This window comes from Meriones unguiculatus, chromosome 6, assembly GCF_030254825.1.
Source record: "Meriones unguiculatus strain TT.TT164.6M chromosome 6, Bangor_MerUng_6.1, whole genome shotgun sequence".
In the NCBI taxonomy this organism is placed as follows: Eukaryota; Metazoa; Chordata; class Mammalia; order Rodentia; family Muridae; genus Meriones; species Meriones unguiculatus.
The window spans coordinates 87,203,509-87,223,800 of NC_083354.1; the positions used below are offsets into that span (position 1 = coordinate 87,203,509).

Sequence of the window (20,292 nt, forward strand, 5' to 3'; positions counted from 1 at the left end):
GTCTCTTTATGAACAGATGTGTTTTTACCGAGTGGGCATTTTTAGAAGGACAGATGTCTCCATCTTCATTGCCATAGTTCTAAGCTGCTACTATAGCCAGATCACCTGCATCTATAGGAGGAGTAGCTGGTGCAGAATCCTGGCTGCCCCACCATTCTTCATTTCTTTAGACATCAGCAGTAATTGCAGTGAAGGGGGGTGGGGGTTCCGACCCTCTGTACTGCACAGAGCCGAGAGAAGGAGTGAGTTCATCTGTGTTGTCTAACGCTTGGGCGTGTGAGCATGCAGTGTGGAAAGGTCCGTGATGGACGATCCCTTGCTCCTCTCCTCCGCTCTCCTTGCTGCGGCTCTGGTGCTGCCCTTGCTCCCACCTGTGCCTGCTGCTGCCTACGCGTCAGCTGTTTGTCGCCTCTTCCCAATGCTCGTTTCTGACGGTCTCAGTTTGTGTCAACCTCTGAATTTCCGTTGGTCCTTTTATACCACTTTAATAATCGTATTTCTGTTTTCACGGGTTATTTCTGCCCTTATTTCCCTTTGGATGTGTGCGTAGGAATGCTAGCTGATAGAGTTACTATCACAGTCAGGATACAGGACAGCGTTGTTAACTCTCCCCTGTAAAGGTCTGTGTTGATACTTCTTTCGTAACAGTCTCTCAAGCGTACATTCTGTGTTTACACGTCCAGCCCAGATCTTGAATCTGCTTGGATACATTAGTCCCCTGTACCTGGCTTAGCCTGGTGCTGAGTATATAGTGAGTGAGCGGCGCTTCAGTGTTTGAATTGTACAAAGCAGAGCCTGAATCCGTGTAAATCTGAACGTAGTAGAAACTGCCAGTCAGGTGGCGAGGTGTGCCCGCAGACCTAGCTTCCGGGAGGCTGAGGCATGTCAGAGTTGAACGCCGTTTTTCAAGGCTAATAAAGTCATTTTTTTTGTGTGTCTTGGAGAACAAGTACTTGTTCCTTTCTCTTTTTATTATCAAATATACTTAAAGGGTTTAAAAAAAAACTTTAGTTAATGTAAAACAGATTTTTACTTCTTTGTCCTTCAAATATTATGATGCTATTATTTTGTTAATGCTAGTTTGTCTTCTTCCTTGCGTATATTTAAGGTATTAAGCTGTTAAATGAAATGGAATGTAACCATAGAATGCAAAATAGAAAGCATGCCTGCATTCGCAGCTTTATTTTTCATGGACCAATTCTGTTCTTCTTCGTGGTGACTGTTTATCTGATTGTGCTTAAGGTCAGAGGTGAGCACAGACAGGACAATCCATTCTTGAATGTACAGATGCTGCATGGCCTCCCTAGCTCTTCCGCTGGGCATCCGAGGATACAGACCTTTCTCAGAAAGAGCGGAGTTTAGTTAAGATTTATATCCCATACCCTCTCCTTCCTCAAGAAGTGAACTGAATGTAATCATATGTGTCTTTCTTTTCCCTTCCCCAACAGCTTCCATGCCTATGGCTGTTCTAAATTTGGGCCAAATCTATCCATTTCAGAGAGGCTTTTTCTGTTCTGACGACAGCGTGAAGCACCCGTACCATGACAGTACTGTCAGAACCGTTGTCCTCAACGTAGTGGGGCTTGGCTTACCCATTTCCTCTGTAAGTAAATGAACAAGCAGGTGGTGATGGGTTCGTGCTGGAGGCTGGACGAAACGATGGTGTTGGGGTGGGGGTAGCTCCGAGCCCTGCCTTCACTAGTGTTACTCTGAAAATGGTGGCTGAAGGAGAGGACCCACTGTTTATTCCTGGAGAAGGGTGATTTTTCAGTTGAAGGTGTGTGCTACTTAAAGTAGCTCAAGGTCACTGGACCAGCTCTTCTGAGTATACAGATGAAGAGGTGGGGCTTCGCCACTGCTCACTCCCAGGGAGCTGTCGGGGCTGAGTCCGAACCAAGGTTCTGCGTTTACACTGTTGGCTGAGAATTGAGAAAAAAAGGAATTCCCCCCCCAAATTTGAAAAGATAAACAGAAAGTTTATAAGTAATGTCTTCTACAGAAAACATTAAAACTATCACTATTTTGAACTTGTCACCAACTTGTAGTATTGAGTTTTACTGTTTTAGGTAACTAAAAAGTTTTCATCTTATGTTACCATTTACAGACTGAAGGGGCAGCCCTACCAGGCCACAGAGGAGGACAGTGCAGTCAGTCCTGATGAGACCTGATAGGCTAGGGTCAGAGGGAAGGGGAGGAGGACCTCCCCTATCAGTGGACTGGGGAGGGGCATGGGCATGGGAGGAGAAGAGGGAAGAAGGGTGGGAATAGGAGGGGATGAGGGAGGAGGCTACAGCTGGGATACAAAATGAATAAATTGTAATAAATTAAAAAAAAACTTTAAAAATTAAATTGCCATTAGGATATTGGGCTTACTTTATTTTCCTTTCTTTCTTCCTTTTCTTTCTTTTTTCTCAAGACAGGGTTTTTCTGTGTAGCCTTGACTGTCCTGGACTCGCTTTGTAGACAGGCTAGCCTCAAACTCACAGCGATCTGCCTGCCTCTGCCTCCCTGAGTGTTGGGATTACAGACGTATGCCACCATGCCCGGCTATGCCTACTTTCCTTATACCTTACTCTGATTCCCAAACATTGCCATCTGTCTGTCTGTCCAAGACAGGCTTCATGTAGCCATGCTGGTCTAAGACTTCTGGTCTCCCTGCTCCTACTTACCAAGTCCTGGCTCTCAGGCATGCGCCTTGGAAATAGAAGAAAAGGAGCAGGGCAAGATTTACCCTCTTGCACGTCTTGGGGCACAGCCAGTCCACTGTGTATTTCTTCTGTGTTCTCCTGCGTCTTGTCAGCTGAGGTCCTCGGGTATTTCTAAAATTTCTCAGTCAGCTCTATAGCCTTTTTCTGCAGCAGGACTGGCTGCTTTCATGTTTTTCAATAAGCAATTTAAAAATATTTTTTGCTTAACAGTTTATGAATCTGACTTAATTTTGTCTTTTTCATTGTAAGTTTTCTTCTTCCCTGAGTAGTCTTCAGAATAGTATTTCAGCAGCTGAAGGACCTTGAATTTTATTATTTTTCAAGATGCATACTTTTGTACACTTAAATTTTAAATTTGATTTAATAACTTTAAAATGAAAGGGGTAAAAAATTGGGATTAAGCTATTAATTTAGTCTTACGAGATAATTTCTGGGGGCTGAAGAGAGATGGCTGGGAGGTTAAGAGCACTGGTTGCTCTTCCAGAGGTCCTGAGTTCAATTCCCAGCTACCACATGGTGGCTCACAACCATCTATAATGAGATTTGGTGTCCTCTTCTGGCGTGCAGGCCAGCAAAAATACTGTATGCATAATAAATAATAAATAAATCTACTTTCCCCTAAGAAGCAAGTGCCACCCTAGCTGGCATCATCTATTTGAGGCAGCAGGACTGGGAACAGTGTGAGTGAAGTTTGCCTAAACAGTGCCTCTCTCCTTGGATGGAGTGAAGAGTGTTTGTTGTAGCTGTTATTTTAACTGTTGTCAGATTAAGCTTTAAAAAACCTGTTCAGTGCTGCTTGAGTCTCAGAAAGTTGGTTCAATTGTAGGGGTTGGTACATTTCATCTTTTTCTTAAAACTTAGTTGCAAAAATATAATTGATGAATTATACAAAACTTACAATAAAGCAGATTAATAAAAAGCAGTAACCTTTGGTGTACGACCTTATGAAAACTAGTAACATTTCAGTGCTTTTTAGTTCAACAGGTTATCTCATTAAGAGAATTCTGCAAATTTAGTTTTGTGCCCTTTTAATTTAACAAATATTTTTGAAATAAATGATCGCAATAAGTACCAAAATATTAGGCAGTTGAAATGAAAAACAGTAATACTAAGGTATGTATTTTCTGAGAAAAACTTGGTATGAACCTTCGAGTTCTTGGTATGAACTCTTGTGAGTTTGTTGTTAGAGCTCACTTGGAAAAACACTTTTAACACAGACTTAGCAAATTAGAAGAAACAATGTGTAGCTGGCTTCTGGCCCGTAATGTGCTGATGGCTTATGTACTAATGCAAAGGGTTCTTTACAACTCTAGAATAGATTTGTGGATAATTTCTCATATAGAAGATACTGTTTTCCTTTACACACACTATTTATATTTGACATAACTACATATATATCTTGTATAAGAATTGATGAGTAATAAGATTTTAGATGGTAAAAAGTTTGATTTTAAAAGTGACTGATTTTTTTTTTTTCTTTTAAATTTTTAAAAAGCAACCCAAGTGTGGTGGGCAGCATGCTGTTTGGATACCAGCTCCCATGTGCTCTAGTTTTCTTTCTGGTGCTGACCAAAAGTTCGTTAGGAGAGGGAAGGGTTTAGATGCTCCAGGTCACAGCCCATTCATTGCGAAGGAAGTCAGGGCATAGCCCATAGCAAGAACTCAACACGGAGAACATGGAGGGACACTATTTGCTCTCTCACTCACAGACATGCTTGGTTAGCTTTTTCACACCTCAGGGAGGGCCTCCTGCAGGGAATGATGCTGCCTGCAAGGGCAGGGCCCTCCTAAACTAGTCCCCATAGCCACACCCACAGGCAGTCCCCATAGCCACACCCACAGACCGTCTGATCTGTTCAGAGTACCTTCTCAGGTGTCAAGCTGACAGTTAAAGTTATCTAGGACAGCGGGAGAGTCACTTTGAAAAAAGTGAAGTGAAGGCATATGCATTAATATTCATTAATTTGTTTTTCTTTTTTATAAATGTTATTTTGAAAGCTGTAGCTGAGGAAGCTACAAACTTTACGTTTTAATTTTTTAAATTTATGGCTAAGATGAAAAACTCAAGTGACAACACATGCTGGAGAGGCTGTGGAGAAAGGGGAACACTCCTCCACTGCTGGTGGGAATGTAAACTTGTACAGCCACTCTGGAAATCAATCTGGCACATCCTCAGACAACTAGGAATAGTGCTTCCTCAAGATCCAGCTATACCAGTCCTAGGCATATACCCAAAAGAGGCTCAAGTACACAACAAGGACATTTGCTCAGCCATGTTTGTAGCAGCCTTATTTGTAATAGCCAGAAGCTGGAAACAGCCCAGATGCCCCTCAGTGGAGGAATGGATACAGAAATTGTGGTACATCTACACAATGGAATATTACTCAGCAATAAAAAAAAACAAGGAAATCATGAAATTTTCAGGTAAATGGTGGGATCTGGAAAAGTTCATCCTGAGTGAGCTATCCCAGAAGCAGAAAGACACACACGGTATATACTCACTCATACAGACATTATAGGATAAACCTACTAAAATCTGTACACCTAAAGAAACTAATCAAGAAGGAGGACTCTTGCTAAAATGCATAATTCCTATCCAGAAAGGCAAAGAGGCTGGACATCAGAAGAAGGAGAAAAGAGGGAACAGGTCAGGAGCCTGCCACAGAGGACCTCTGAAAGGCTCTGCCCTGTAGACTATCAATGTAGATACTGAGACTTATGGCCAACCTTTGGGCAGAGTGCAGGGAATCTTAGGAAAGAAGTGGGAAACAGTAAGATCTGGAGAGGACAGGAACTCCACAAGGAGAGCAACAGAACCAAAAAATCTGAGCACAGGGGTCTTTCCTGAGACTGATACTCCAACCAAGGACCATGCATGGAGATAACCTAAGACCCCTGCACAGATGTAGCCCATGGCAGTTCAGTATCCAAGTGGGTTCCATTGTAATAGGAACAGGGACTGTCTCTGACATGAACTGATTGGCCTGCTCTTTAATTACCTCCCTCTGAGGGGAAAGCAGCATTACCAGGCCACAGAAGAAGACAATGTAGTCACTCCTGATGAGACCTAATTGACAAGGATCAGAAGGAAGGAAAAGAAGACCTCCCCTATCAGTGGACTTGAGGAGGGGCATGCATGCAGAGGGTGGAGGAAGGGAGGGATTGGTATGGGAGAAGGGAGGGAACTATAGGGGGGATACAAAGTGAATAAAGTGTAATTAATGAAGAATTAAAAAATAAAATTAAAAAAATAAATTTAGATCCTAGGAAATTGGCTGAGTTTGTGATATTTGCTTTTAAAGATAATGTTATTTTTTGTTTTAAAGACAAGGTTTTGTATCTCCAGCTGGCTGTCTTGTACCTGAGTTCAAAGTTTTTTGGCTATTAAAAACAAATCTGGCTTCGGGCACAGCAGGGAAGGTTTAGGTAGACCCGTGAGCAGCTGATTGGCAAACTGGACTTCATTAAAGTGAAAACGTTCTTTGTGAGACACTGTGATGCAGCACAGGCAGGTGTTTTGGAATGCCTTTTCCCAGCCTGATGAAGGACCACAGTTGAAGCTATACATAGAATTTTATAGTCAGCAGTGACATGACAACTCAAGCTGGGTGTAGCCATTAGCCTGCAGTCCTGAGCTTGGGAGGCTAAAGTAGGAAAGACCTCCAGCTCAAGACCAGCCTGAGCCACATAGCGGGGGCTAAAAAATGAGGGGTAGGAAGCAACCCAGGTAAAAGTGGACTGGAGACTGGAGGAGAGAAACCCAACTAGGGAAAGTAGACGTGGTAAATCAGCTGGAAAAGGATGCTCAGTGTCAAATCAAACTGGGGGTCCACTGTACCCCCAGAATAGTGTAAATTCAAGATTTGATAATGTCAGATGCAGCGGAAAATGGTTTGGCTACTTTGGAAGACACTGGCAGTTTTTTATGAAATTAATGTAGTGTGACTATAGGATGCAGCAGTTGTGCTCCTGAGTATTCACACAAATGAGCTGAAAACTTCTCTTTACATAAAAAGAAACTATACGCTTGAGCACTTTTATTCATAATTGTACAAACTTAAAAACAAGCAAGATGAAAAAAAAAGATTAAAAAAAAAACCAAGCAAGATGCCTTTCAGTAACTGAATGGATAAATGAACTGTGATATTGGTAATTCCAGACATGGAATATTTGTATCTGACGAGACAGAGAGAGGGGGCTAGGGTGCAGCTCAGCGCTGGAGCAGTTGCCTAGCATGGGCAAGGTCTTGGGTTGTGTCCTCAGGATTGCAAGAATGAAACAACAGAATTCAAGGAAACATGTCATCAAGCCAGGAAGGGCCATGAAAGAACCCTAAGTGCATGTTGCTAAGTACAAAAGCTAGTCTGGAAAGGCTGTGTTTCTTACCATTTTAACTATGGTATTATTGAAATGCAAGGCTATAGAGCTGGTACGTAGAGAAGTGGGGTGAGAGGAGCATGAAAGGGGCACCTAACGGAGGGTGTTTGGGGGCAGTGAAACTGTTCCGTGTGATGCTGTGACAGTGGAGGCATAGTCTGTAGCAACCCACATAGAACTGCGGCATAAAGAGCCAGCCCTGAGGTGAGCCTTGGGCTTCAGTTATTACCAGAGTGCTAACACTGCTTCTTAGGTGCACCAAATGTCCAGGACCAGCATGAGGGATGCTAATAGAGAGGGCGTGGTGTGCGAGTATTTAGTTTCTGTTCAGTTTTTAAGTAAACTTAAAAGTGCTTTAAAAACTAAAGTGAGGCGTAACAACTGGTAGGGCACTTGAGCCTGGCTCGTGGGAAATCCTGGGTTCTCTATCTACCACTACCAACACACACACACACACACACACACACACACACTTAGATATACACAGTGAGTATTTTAAAATACATTTTTTGGGAGGAAGGGGTTTGAGACAGGGTCTCACCCTGTAGCTCTGGCTATCCCGGAACTCACTATTTAGAGCAGCTGGCTCAGATTCATGGAGATGCACCAGCCTCTGCCTCCCAGCTGCTGGGATTAAAGGCGTGGGCCAGAACAGTGGCTTAAAATGTATCTTTCAATTTGCTGATAGTCTGATAAAGTGTCAGTGTTGTTTTTTATACAATAGTAAGGATTTTTACAAAATATCTTCAATATTATTAATTTCTAGGGAGAAGATTACCTGATGAGATGTCAAATATGTTTTAGAGTTTTGCATAATTTGCTAATAAAAATTAAAATTACGTTTATTTAGTGTGCATGTGTGATTGGTGCGCATGCGCAGGTAGACCTTTGGAGTCAACTTGGGAGAGTAGGTTCTCCCCTTACACCTTGTGGGTTCAGGGACTGAATTGCAGCCCTCAGGCTCGGCAGCATGTACTCTTACCTTTCAGCTCCCTTGCTGGCCCTAGTTATTGACTTTACATAAACTGCATCTCAATTTCAGACTGCTGCTTTCTTAATTCCCCCGGTCTGCCGTATGTTAGAGGCCTCATGCTTCTTAGGAAAGCACTCTGCCTTTAAACTGTAGCTCCTGGGCCCGTGGGTCTCATGAAAGAGGAGGAGTTGACAGCTTAATAACTGGATATAGCTTTCTTAAAGCTTAAAATTTGGAAAACATGGTCATGCTTAGAAATTCAGTTTTAAACAACAGTTTTGTGTTTTTACATTTGAACACCCCTGCCCCAGAGGACTCTAATATTGTGCCACTTATTAAAAAAAAGTGTTGTCAAGCATGGTGGCACCTGCCTTTATTTCACACTCAGTAGGCAGAGACAGGTGGATCTCTGTGAGTTTAAGACCAGCCTGTTAAAAATTAGAAAGAAATGTGTGTAGGCTATTTAGTGCATTTGGTGTAAGAAGCCATTACTACTCAAATGTAGACCTCTAATACATCAAAACCTTTTTGGCTATCTGAGAAGTAAGGCAAAAGGTTGAATTTGGAAGCATCTGTAAAGATTTCCTCCAAATACAGACCTACGGTCTAAATCTAAAGCTCTGGGAACCATATTTCTTTAATTTATTTAGTATCATGTAATCAAGGACTGTATACCGTAAGTGACACCCCTCTTCAGGGTCTACAGCAGCACCTCATATCCAGAAACAACAGTATGTACCCAGTGAAACACAGCTAGTTACATCGAGTGGAGGGAAGTTTGAGGGAGTCCTGCCATCTGTTTACGTTAGGTTTGACATGAAATGATTTCAGGTTGAGTCTGGCTGTTGAGTGTTTTGAAGGAACTGCACGAGGCCTCGAGAGGGTTCAGCAGTTGAAGGAACTTGCTGCCAAGCCTGATGATCTCCCTTAGCTAGTTTGTTGTTTCCTTTAACAAACTAAAAATCTCCAAGTCCTTTTTTGTTGAGAAAGACTGAGTAAAAGTTAAATGTGGAACCGGTTATGTGGAATTAGCTTTGTGACTAGAGTGCAGGCTGTGTTAAATCCTAAAACGTAAAGATGTGGAGTACAGTGCTTTGGCATATTTTTGAGTTAAATACAGTGTCCCCAGAGAAGTCATTCGTGAAAGGCGTCAGTGTTTTCCATCGCTACAGATAGCTCATGTTGCACACTGAGCTCTCTGGAGCATCTTTGGTACACTACTAGCTACTCAGTAGTAGATGGTGGCCAGATTCCTGTGGATGCCAACTTTTAATAATTTTAAACAAACAGCCCACATCAATAACCTTTTGTTAATTATCTTTAAGCTTTTGCATTTATTGTATCTTAAGGATGACAATTTTTTACAGTATTAAAAATCCATGTTTCCACTATCACAAGGAATGGGATCTTTATCACTTGTAGAAAGAAAGCTGTTAGTTTGTGTATATCTGCTTGTGGTTTAAGAGCAGTCCACATGAGCTCAGGGCTCGGCAGTAGAGCATCCTGCTTTCCAGAGGAGGCACTCAGTCACTGGTTACAAGGTTCCTGCAGTGAGGGATCTCTTTAAGGATGGCTTTCCCATAGTGAGAGTGGGAGCAAATCTTCTCCCCTGCAGGAGGATGGGTAGAAGTCATGGACAGATTCACTGATTTTTATCAATAGAACATGTGGAAGTTTTGAAGTGTTCAAATATGTCAGTGCAGACTTTTGATATTTATGCAATTAAAAGGTTATATTTTATTGTGTATTTATAAGGACCTGTGTTAGATATATTACAAATTTTATTAAAAGAATATATTTAATTAAAAGTATATATTTGTATACTCTCTTTCATAGCTTTTATAGATGTTAAGCAGCCAGGGATCTACCCTACCACCTCGTACTGTTCAGTACCTCAGTGGCTTTAGTGTAGGTTGTGTCTGTTTGGACTTGTAAGTCCTGTGGTCCCTTTTGATTTTATGTTTTGATCAGTTACAGACTTTGATGACTGTGGGTCTAGCTGTTGAAAATTAGAGAAGACTCTCAAGTCTCAGGGATGGTGTAGAAGAGGGGGCAGGAAGATTGTTAAGAGCCAGAGGTGGTAGGAGATGGTTTCAAAGAAAGAGCATCTTTCAAATACAACAGGACTGATGTACATTATGAACTTGCAGAGACTGTGTGCAAGACCTTCATGAGCTCAAACCAGGCAAAATCCCAACACGGAGGAGGGGAGGTGGACATGGAGGCTCCCCTCTAGCCACTGAGCTGTTCACAGTGGATAGATGCTGGGAGAGGGAAAATCAGGTGTTCTTCCATGGGGTGACAATGGTTATATGAACCACACGCTCAGGGCATGCCCCATGCTCAGGAGTGCAGTAGTCAGCCAACACACATTCAATTCCATTTGTTTGTTTGTTTTTAGAGAGAGAGATTATGAAGTTGGGTAGGTAGCAAGGTGGGAGATGGTCTGGGAGGAGTTGGTAGAGAAGAAAGAATAAGGTGAAATATATTGGATGAAATTCTCAAATAAAAACATAAAATTTAAAAGTTAGCTTATTGTAGTAACAGTTATAAAATCTATGTATACATATAAAATTATATTTAAATTCATATTGATCAATACTTACATCTTTAAGTTACATTTTTTTAAATTAGAAGATAAGGAATAGCTTAACTCCTAGAATAAATAAAAGTATACAAGATAAAAATGAAGTAAACAATTAAAATGAAGTTAACTATTCTTGATATGTGGAAAGATATGTGTCAAAAAGCTATATTTTCTTGATTTGACATTCCAAACCTCCCAGGTAAGAATGAGCCAGAGGAGTCTACAAGAAAACCCACAAAATCAACTAACCTGGGCCTATAGGGGCTCACAGAGACTGAACAGCCAACCAGAGACCCTGCATGGGACTGGCCTTGGCCCTCTGCACATATGTTACATTTGTGAAGCTTGCTTGGTCTTTAAGTGGCTCTAATAGAGGGAACAGGGGCTGTCTCTGACTCTGTTGCCTGCCTTTGGGACCCTTTTCTCCTTTCCTGCGTCATCTAGCCTCAGTAGGAGAGGCTGTGTCTAGTCTATTGCAACTTGATATGCCAAAGCTGGTTGATCTCCATGGGAGGCCTCCGACGGAAGAGAAAGGGAGAAGATGTGGATGGATGGAGGGAAGGGGAAGTGGTGGGAGGAAGGACTAGGAGGAGAGGAGAGAGAGAAACTGCATTTGGGATGTAAAATGATGATGATGATGAGTCAGTGACCTTTGCAGATATTCACTTTGGGGCAGGGGTGGTGTGGTGGACAGGCAGAAACTATCATTTGCAAGGACAAATTTAAACCATTTTCATCCACGTGTTTGCTCCGGGACTCTAGGCCTGATAGATTCCTCTTGGAAATGATACATTTGTTTTGTCTCAGACAGTGTTTCACCTTGTGGGCCAGTTAGGCCAGGAGCTCATTGTGTACCCCAAGCTGACACTGGTTTTGCGAGCCTGCTTCCCTTACCCTCAGAATGCCAGTGTTACAGCCATGAGCCATCGTGCTGAGCAGGAAGTGTAATTTTGAGGGGCAGGTTAATTTATGTTCTCACGACCCTGTAAAGATCCCACTTCTGACCACACATTATTGTCAGGAGTGCTTAAAGCTCTGCAAAATCCTTAAGAATTGACCAGTCTCTAAATCTCTGTAGAAAAGTCCTTCCGTGGCTACTAATTCTGCAAATGTGCTGCTGCACCCCACCATCAGCAGAAGTCGTGCCGAGCCCTGTGTGAGAGTAGTGACTGTGTCCAGTTCATGTTCTTTAACGTACATACAGAACTCTAAGGAAGTTTTCACTGTGGATTTGGAGAGATTCCTGTAGTCGGATACATTGTCCTCAGTTTTGTTTTTTTGTTTATTGATGCCTGTACTGGCTGGTTTTGTGTTAGAGTTCCCATCGAGGAAGGAGCCTCAGTTGAGAAAATGCCTCCATGAGATCCAGCTGTAAGGCATTTTTTTCAATTAGTGAGCAGTAGGGGAGGGCCCAGCTTATGGTGGATGGTGGGTGTGGCCATCCCTGGGCTGGTGGTCCTGGATTCTATAAGAAAGCAGGCTGAGCAAGCCACTGAGCAGCACCCCTCCATGGCCCCTGCATCAGCTCCTGCCTCCAGGTTCCAACTCTGTTTGAGTTCTGTCCCGACTTCCTCTAAATGTAAGCCAAATAAACCCTTTTTTCAGCAACTTGCCTTTTTGTCATGGCGTTTCTTTGCAGCATTAGAAACCCTAGGACAATGGCTTGTTACTTTAATGCCTTTTGACTCTTTCCCCCATTTTACTGCTTTTTTAAGAATCTTAGCCTGTGTAAAATAGGTTGGCTATATTTGCTTGGACTCTTCCTAGTTTAATATTATCTGTGTCTACTCTTACACTAGTACCACACCAGTTTACACTGTAGTTGTATGTTGAATGGTTAAAACACATATCAGCTGACTTAAAATTGAGTGGCTAAAAGAAAAATAGTTATATGGATACCACTGAGGTTTTTTTTGGTTGGTTGGTTGGTGTTTTTGTGCAAAATTCAGAGTGGTTCCTCAAATTTCATTTTTTTCCCCAGACAATTTCTTACTTATCTAATTTTTTTCTTTCTGTATAAGTTTTACATAAAGTATGTAGCTTTGTTAGTGTCTGAAAAAAAAAAAGTGGGCTGAGCCTGCAGATCATTCTGGAGAGGAGAAACACAGTCACCTGGTTGTCTTCAAGGCCATAAAAGCGCCGTAGCTTTCTAGTTACCGGCATAGTTAGATGGATCCTGAGCTCTTCATCGGTGCTTGTAGTTTTCAGTAGAGATGCTTCGTGGGTTTAGTTAGGCTCATACCTGAGTGGTGTACTATGATGAACAGTTATGGATGGCACGGCGAATTTAATTTTTGGTTTCTAACTGCTCATTACAGGTATATAGAAGTGGAGTTAAATTTTGTATTGACTTTATACCCTATGATCTTCCTACACTTGCTGTTTTAGGATTTTGGAATACATCCCTTGGGTTTTTCTGTATTTTTCAAGGCTTAGCTCCGCCTTACCAGATCCATGCATTCCTCCTCCCCCATTTCTTTCTGTATATATAAATATACAAATCTATATTTAAATTATTTGGCCTGGCTGTCGTGGCACACACCCTTACTCCCAGCACCTGCAGGTAGAGGCAGATTGATCTGAGGTCAAGATCTGCCTGGGCTATAGAGCAAGTTCCAGGACAGCCAGGGCTACACAGACAAGCACTATCTTGAAAAACAACCCCCCCAAAACAAACAAAAATTTGTTTGCTTGTGTTTCTGCACCCCCGCCCTTCTCCTCTGTGAGGATTCTCTTCTTTTATTCTCTGGGAGGATTCTCTTGATGAACATTTCATTTGGAGCGCTCTGGGCTCAGTGGGCCTTCGTTTCTGCTCTGTACTTGTTTCTTCCATGGCCTGATTTGGCTTCCTACAACTTCTGTGTCAAATGTGTGTCTTTAGCCTTAACGTCCTCGCTGCGCTGCAGATATGCCAGGCACCTATCCTCTACTCTACGAAGCTCCAGCAGACGCTTCCCTTCCCTGCTCCATTTCCAGGCTTGCAGTTCTGGTTAATGCAGCTGTGCATGGCTTGTTCAACTTTCTTCCCACACTCTTTCATACTCTCACATTGAGTCAATCCGCCAGCGAGTCCTGTTGGCTACTTTCGGCTTAATCTAAGCAGTTGACCACAGTCAGAGCAGTTCCAGACTGTCCCTGACCCCTAATTAGTGAGCAGGTACAGTCGGATCTCAGATCATTGTTGAACTGACTTGAATGATTTCTTCATAGGTAAAGATGATTTCAGAACGTTAAGACCTCACCCTGATGTATTATTAGCTTTTGTAATGAAATGTACCTTAATGTTGACAAAGATAACATTTAAGTATCTGGAATTGCTAAGATATGAGTGCTTAGTCTTTTGGTCTGCATATTGAATTAAGTTAAATGTGTTTAGATTAAATCGCTACCAAGGTCTTTAAGACTTAGTAAAGGAAATTAAAGTAGTTAATAATTTGCACTTGGCCAATGTTCTGTGGCTGTAAAGAGGCACCATGATGGCTGCGACTGTGGCAAAGGAAAGCATTTGGGACTGGCTTAGAGTCTCAGAGGGTTAGTCCCTTGTCCTTATGACAGGGATCGTGGTGGTGCACAGGTAGACATGGCAGCCACATCTGATATGAAGGCAGCAGGAGGAGGTCTGGCTTGAGCATTTAAACCCCAAAGCTACCCCCAGTGACACATTTTCTTCAAAAGGCCACACCTACCCCAACAAGGCCACACCTCCTAATCCCTGTCTAGTAGAACCACTCCCTAATGGCCAAGCATTCAAATATATGAGCCTATGGGACCATTCCAACTCAAAAGGGTCTGAAAAGAATTATTTTTCAAAACCTTATCTCTAGTAAAGAACATTACTGAAGAAGTACACTCCAGATTATCTATTCATGCTGCATGGAAATAGCATATTACATGTAAGGTCACAGTTCTGAAGTGCTTAGAGGAGAGGAAATATTTTCATCTGTAGGAGATATTCTTTAACTTACAACATCCTGTCTCTTACCCCTTTGAGATAGTGTCTCACTATGCTATGGAGGCTAGCTTGGAACTTCCTGGTTTTCTGTGTCATTTTTGGATTATCCCAGTGCCTCTGGTTCTTGTGTTTTGGAGTAGTTCAGTAATTCTTTGTTTCTGACTTACTCTGTCTCTTGAAGTACATTTTCTCATTATTCTCCACCTGCCCGAGTTCCCTTCCATTTACATATGAACTGGCTAGTGTAATTGGATAAATTCTCAAGAAGTCCTTGCAGTTTGATTATTTTACATTTAAGCAGGGGGAAACAGACCTCAGTCATGATGATACTGTTTTGACTCTCTTTTCAAGCTTGGTCATCCTTCAGATGCTTGGTCATCTTTCAGATTCCTGCATCTTTAGACAGGTTTTTCTCAGTGCCTGTGTATAAACACACACTTTTCGAGTGAGCTAAGTAATCAGTTAAAAATCCAATTCATATTTTCAGAATTGACCCTTTTTTATTTGGAATTTTCCTCGCTGGTAAGTAAACAAAGGTAGATTTCCAAGTGACCTGATAGAGCAGGTAGACTAAATGCATTCATCTATCAAATGTCTGCTGAGCCCAGGGTTACAGGCAGGTGGCAGAAATAACAATTGATTCTTTATTTACTGTGGGCTCTTTGGGCTTACAACCTTCACGCACCTCCATGCAGACACTGAGAATGTAACGTTGGGCTTAGAGCCTTCATGCACAACCCCATACAGACATTGAGAGTATGACTGCTGAAATATTTTGCAAGCGGACACCTCCTTTGCTCAGTGAAAACTGAGTATCCTAATGAGGTCATTGTCTTCTGGACATTTGAGGTGGTTCTCCCTTTGACTTTCAAGAGAGCTAGTCCCTTGACATCAACGCCTGCTTTGGTTAGCTCTGAAGCAGTGTGCCCTTTAATGACCTGCTGCTGTAGGCTCTGGAGTTGCAAATCAGTCTCTCTCCGGCATCTGATATGTTTTATATCCTTAAAGTGGCATACTGTATAAAAAGGAAGCAGCATGTATATGCCACAGCATGGATTCTGGGTGTGTGTAGATGATGTGTTGATAACCTTAAAACATTAACTTGTTGGAGGTATTTGCATTTCACTAATGCTAGAAGAGGTTTCCTTGTTTGTTTGTTTTTTCAAGAGGGTTTCTCTGTGTAGCCCTGGCTGTCCTGGGACTCACTCTGAAGACCAAGCTGGCCTTGAACTCAGAGATTCACCTGTCTCTGCCTCCCCCCGCCCCCCATAAAAGTTTTTTAACCAGTTTCTCAGTTTTGCTGAAATTTTCTAACTAAAACAGTTTAGAAGTATTTCTTTTACAGTTCCAGGGTCCGAGTATATGTGCTTTATATGTCCCGTGCTAGCTAGCCTTAAGCACCAGTAACAATCCATCAGGTTGGTGCAACTCTAAAGAAATGTGGCAGATGGGGGCCAGACAAGGTCACCTTAGAAGACTTCCATAAGGGGAGGCAGTCACCGCCCCAGCCTTGGATCCATTTTGAGACTTCACTAGTGTGCTAGGAGTCCCTAGTGGATCAACACTGTGTGCAGTGGGTCAGGACCTTTTGAGGAGTCGTAGGAGTTGCTGACAATTCACTCGCCATTTCTTACGTGCCCCCAAAAGGGTTACCCTGACATTCTCCACACCGAGCTAAAATACTAAGAAGAATATTGGCGTATGTAGTCATTTGAGAAATTATGAAGAGAGACTTTTTTTTAAAAAAAAAGGGATGCAGTTTTACTGGATGTTTCATTTGAACATGTAAAAGGATGTTTGAGTTGAACTGACAACAATGAAAACAACTTTTTCATTCTTGCCCTGTTTGTCGTATATGTCAAGGATAGCATCGACTGTTTACTTAAAATATTCAGTTTTTCCATACTGGTGCATGTGGCTGATAGAGTAAATTAGTACTGTACAGTTATGTCTTGGCGGAAATAAATGGTCAAATGTTACTGTTTATATGTAATTTTATATATGTAATTTTAATGTCACATAAAGTGTTCTAAGGAGATACTTAGATATACAAACAAGGACTTGAATTGGGAATGTTCCCCACACTGTATAGATTAACCAAAAACTAAAAGCAACCTTTGTGCTGTCCCTGTTGGAAGAATGGCTCCATTAGGATTGTTGCAAGGAGTAGGAACTGTTTTCTTGTTGTTCGTTGAAACAGATACAAGGTACTCAGCAGCCCGAGATAGTGGGGCCATTGAGGTCTGCCGGCCCTGGGGAACCAAAGCGTCCTTTTCCATTCTGCGCTGGAGAGGGTCAGCTCGCCACTTCCTTCTCTGTAAATGTGCCTTGTCCTCAGCCTCTGCATGTGGGTCAGCGCTGTGTGCCAACCCAGGTGGATTCAGTCTTGTATTTCTGAGAGGTTCCAGCAGCACCTGAACAAATTCATCCTTTTGAGTCTTAAGTGGGTCAGTGACCGCCTGTGGCTGGCCTGTACTGAGTGTAATGAAAATGAAGCTGTTTCATAGGTTTCTGTGATGGTGACGGGGTTGGTTATTACCAAATAAGAAATCCCGAGGCCTTCTGACCTCAGATTGTGAGTAGTGTACATTTGTGGTAGATCCATGCTTTACAGCCAAACGCTGTAGTCTGCTTTCTGCCTCTCTCCTTATTGAAACACCTTATTGAAGACTGGCCGTTGACTCCCATTGCAACTGGGCTCCCTCTACATCTGACACACTCCTATCTTCTGACTCACACTTGATGCTCCTCCATCCAGACTTCCCATCAGCTCAGCCAGGCCCTCTCACCAGGTCTCTTTGCTCATGTTTTTAATACCACCGTTACTCTGTAATTGTTTTTCATGTCCTGTCCCTCCTGTACATTATCATTCTCCCGCGTAGTTAAGGAAATCACCCATTCTGTATTTTTTTTTCCCTCCCACACCCCTTCCTATTGGGATTCACATTCTACACACTCCAGCCTGTGCACCAAGCCCACATAATGCTACACCAGCTTCCTTTTCTGTTCTTTTCCGGGGCGATTATGTGCTGTGCTTTCCTCAGCTTTGTAGTCCTGAGAGCACCGAGGATGCTTACACAGTGTATTCAATGTTTACCCGCTACCCATTCCTGTATCATAAAATAGACTGTCGCACTTGTATGTAAATTTCCTTCTCTTTTCCTCCATCTTGAGAAATACAAACTTTTTTTCTGTAAATTTAAGAGTACTCTCTAATGTGATTTTGTGTGTGTGTGTGTCCAAAGGAGAAAAATTTTAGTGTTAATGGATATACATATAAATATTTTTCAGTATGTGAGGCTATTAATATGAAGTTTTCCTTATACTACAGACATAGAGCCTAAAGCGTTTTGAATGCTAATGATCTATGTTTAATTTCTGTACTAAGTATCTTACTACAGAAAGAAGCAATACTTATTGAAAAAAACGCAACCAGCTCAGAAATGTGCTGTGTAGATAGTAAAAGTTTCTAGTATTTTGTGCAGAGTTTTCGCAAATAAAATGAACCATAGAAATAATGGTAAATGTGAAATGAATGTCTGTTGAGTTAGAATATTGGGATTGTTTGGCGGTCAGGTGTTCAGTTACTAAGTAGGACAGGCAACAACTGAAACCTCAGCCCTGTGTATTTGGCCCCGTGTACTACATTGTGTTGATAAGTACAAAACGTTTGTAAATCTCCTGAAGTTGTCGCAACAGCTTGGACATTTCATCCGATTGCCCTGACTGCAAGTGTGTCGTGAGTGAGGAGAGTCTGAATTCAGCAAGAGCAGGTAGTGAAAGGGTAGTTTGGCAAAGTCCGCTGTCGTGTAACTCTTCTTTAAGAATAGTCTTTATCAGAAATAAGGCTTTGGGAATCTCGCAGCATTTGAAAGATTTTTCAAGAGTTGGCAGATATTACTGGCAGATTGATTCACATAAAGAAATGTCCTTTGGTTCATGATTCAATGTCTAAATGAAAATGGGAAGATAAGTAGATGAGTTAGTAATAAAAAAATGTGATTGTATCTGCTCCTTTTTGACACCTATGGTTTGGACAGAGACTTGGTTGTCACTCAGTCTTAGGCTGTAGTGGACTAATGAAAACTTGAAGTGACTATCAGGGCTTGGTGCTTTGTGGCAAGCCAGCTCAGTGGGTGAGAGGCTCCGTGCAAATGGGCCACCGAAGCGAGAGCCTTCATACTTGGATCAGCCTTGATGTGGACTTGCTGAGGGCGTCTGCTGAATGGCATCTCTGTGTACAAAGCGGAAAGCTGTGACTAATAAGTTGGCCATATTTGATAACATGAACTGAATTTTTGAAATTTACATTTACACAAAACTTAAGATTTTTAGAGGTGAGTGTAAAACATCATCTTTGCAGAAAACATTAATGACAAAGCAAGTGTGTATTAGGTAGTTTTCTGCTTGACGCCGTTGGCTGTGGTAAGAAAGTTGATTCAACCTCAGGGTTCATTCCAAGGCAGCTCTAAATATTCTCTGGATAATAGAAAGAAACAAATAAATAGGTCCTTTAGATACTGTTGTGATGCTGACCTGTCTAAATGTTGTAGTTTTTGAAAAAGGACAAAATGGGGTATGGTAGAGTGTTTCTTTTTTTCAGAAACAAGTTCCATGACAGACAGGCTAAGAAAGTGCAGGAAACCTGGTTGATTAAAGACAAGAGCTTGAGAAGAGACTCCCCACAGTTTAATGTATTTGAGAGGAGCAAAGGTTGGAGGACGCCTGTGTTAAGCCGCTGACAGAACTTTGAAGCGATGTTTCCTGTAGGAAAAGCACATTTACCCTCCACTGCCATCCTTCTAACTCCCGCTGCATGCGTTCTGTATTTCCTTCCTACGTGTGCTCTTCCTCACTTTCATAGCAATTGCATTTTTAAAGTCTCTGGGGTGGTTGTTGCCATTGATCAGTTTTGACAGCTTTTAATGATATTTTTATTTATTCCCTTTTGATAGCTGGATTGCCTTTTGCAATTCTTTCTTCAAGGCATACCCCCTTCCAACGAGGAGTGTTCTGTAATGATGAATCCATCAAGTACCCTTACAAAGAAGACACCATACCTTATGGGTTATTAGGTGGAATAATCATTCCATTCAGTATTATCGTTGTAAGTTAAATCTGTTTTTCCAAGTTTATAACTTTTGAACACACGTGCCTTATTCTTGTGATGGTTTGTTAATAATTAAATGCATATTCCCCTCAGGATTTGTTTTTAAACTTCAATAGAAGGTTATTTTATGGTCGATTTAAATGAGGTCAAGAGTAAAAATATGTAATTGGAGCCTAACTGGGCATATGTAGATTTTATGCTAATTTTTCTGTCACTGTGCCTTTATAGTTGTGGTTTGCTGCTGTCTCAGTAATGATGTGATTAATTATCGAATGCCCTAGCAGTGTGTCTCTCATATTTAATGCACTGGATCTCAGAACTGTAAATAGCTTGTCGTATAGTACTGAGATCTAGACAGGAAAAATTGCCAACTGATGTTAAAACCTTATTCGACTCATTTCTTTTTAGAAGAATTTTAAATACTGCCATAAACGGAGAGAAAGGCTTCAGTTCTGTGATCAGCAGTGAGCGTGGGAGCAAAGGCGACACTGACTGAGCCACGGTGGTGGCTGCTGTCTAGTGCTTCAGGCTGCGTGCTGAAGGAGTATGGCCTAGAGTGCGGTGCTAGGCCGTTGTTAAGGCCCT

The 20,292-nt window shown here is 41.9% G+C and overlaps 1 protein-coding gene across 2 annotated transcripts in view; it reads left to right on the forward strand.

The window, feature by feature from the left end:
- The window catches only part of Plpp1 (phospholipid phosphatase 1), a 62,395-nt gene that overhangs the window by 29,670 nt on the left and 12,433 nt on the right, over positions 1 to 20,292 (forward strand). The window contains exon 2 of one of the 2 annotated variants that reach the window (XM_021653865.2): positions 1,449 to 1,603. In XM_021653865.2, the coding sequence (XP_021509540.1) occupies positions 1,449 to 1,603 (155 nt within the window). Of the gene's footprint in view, positions 1 to 1,448; positions 1,604 to 19,552; positions 19,705 to 20,292 lie in introns of both variants that reach the window. The other variant, XM_021653866.2, reaches the window with a different exon arrangement.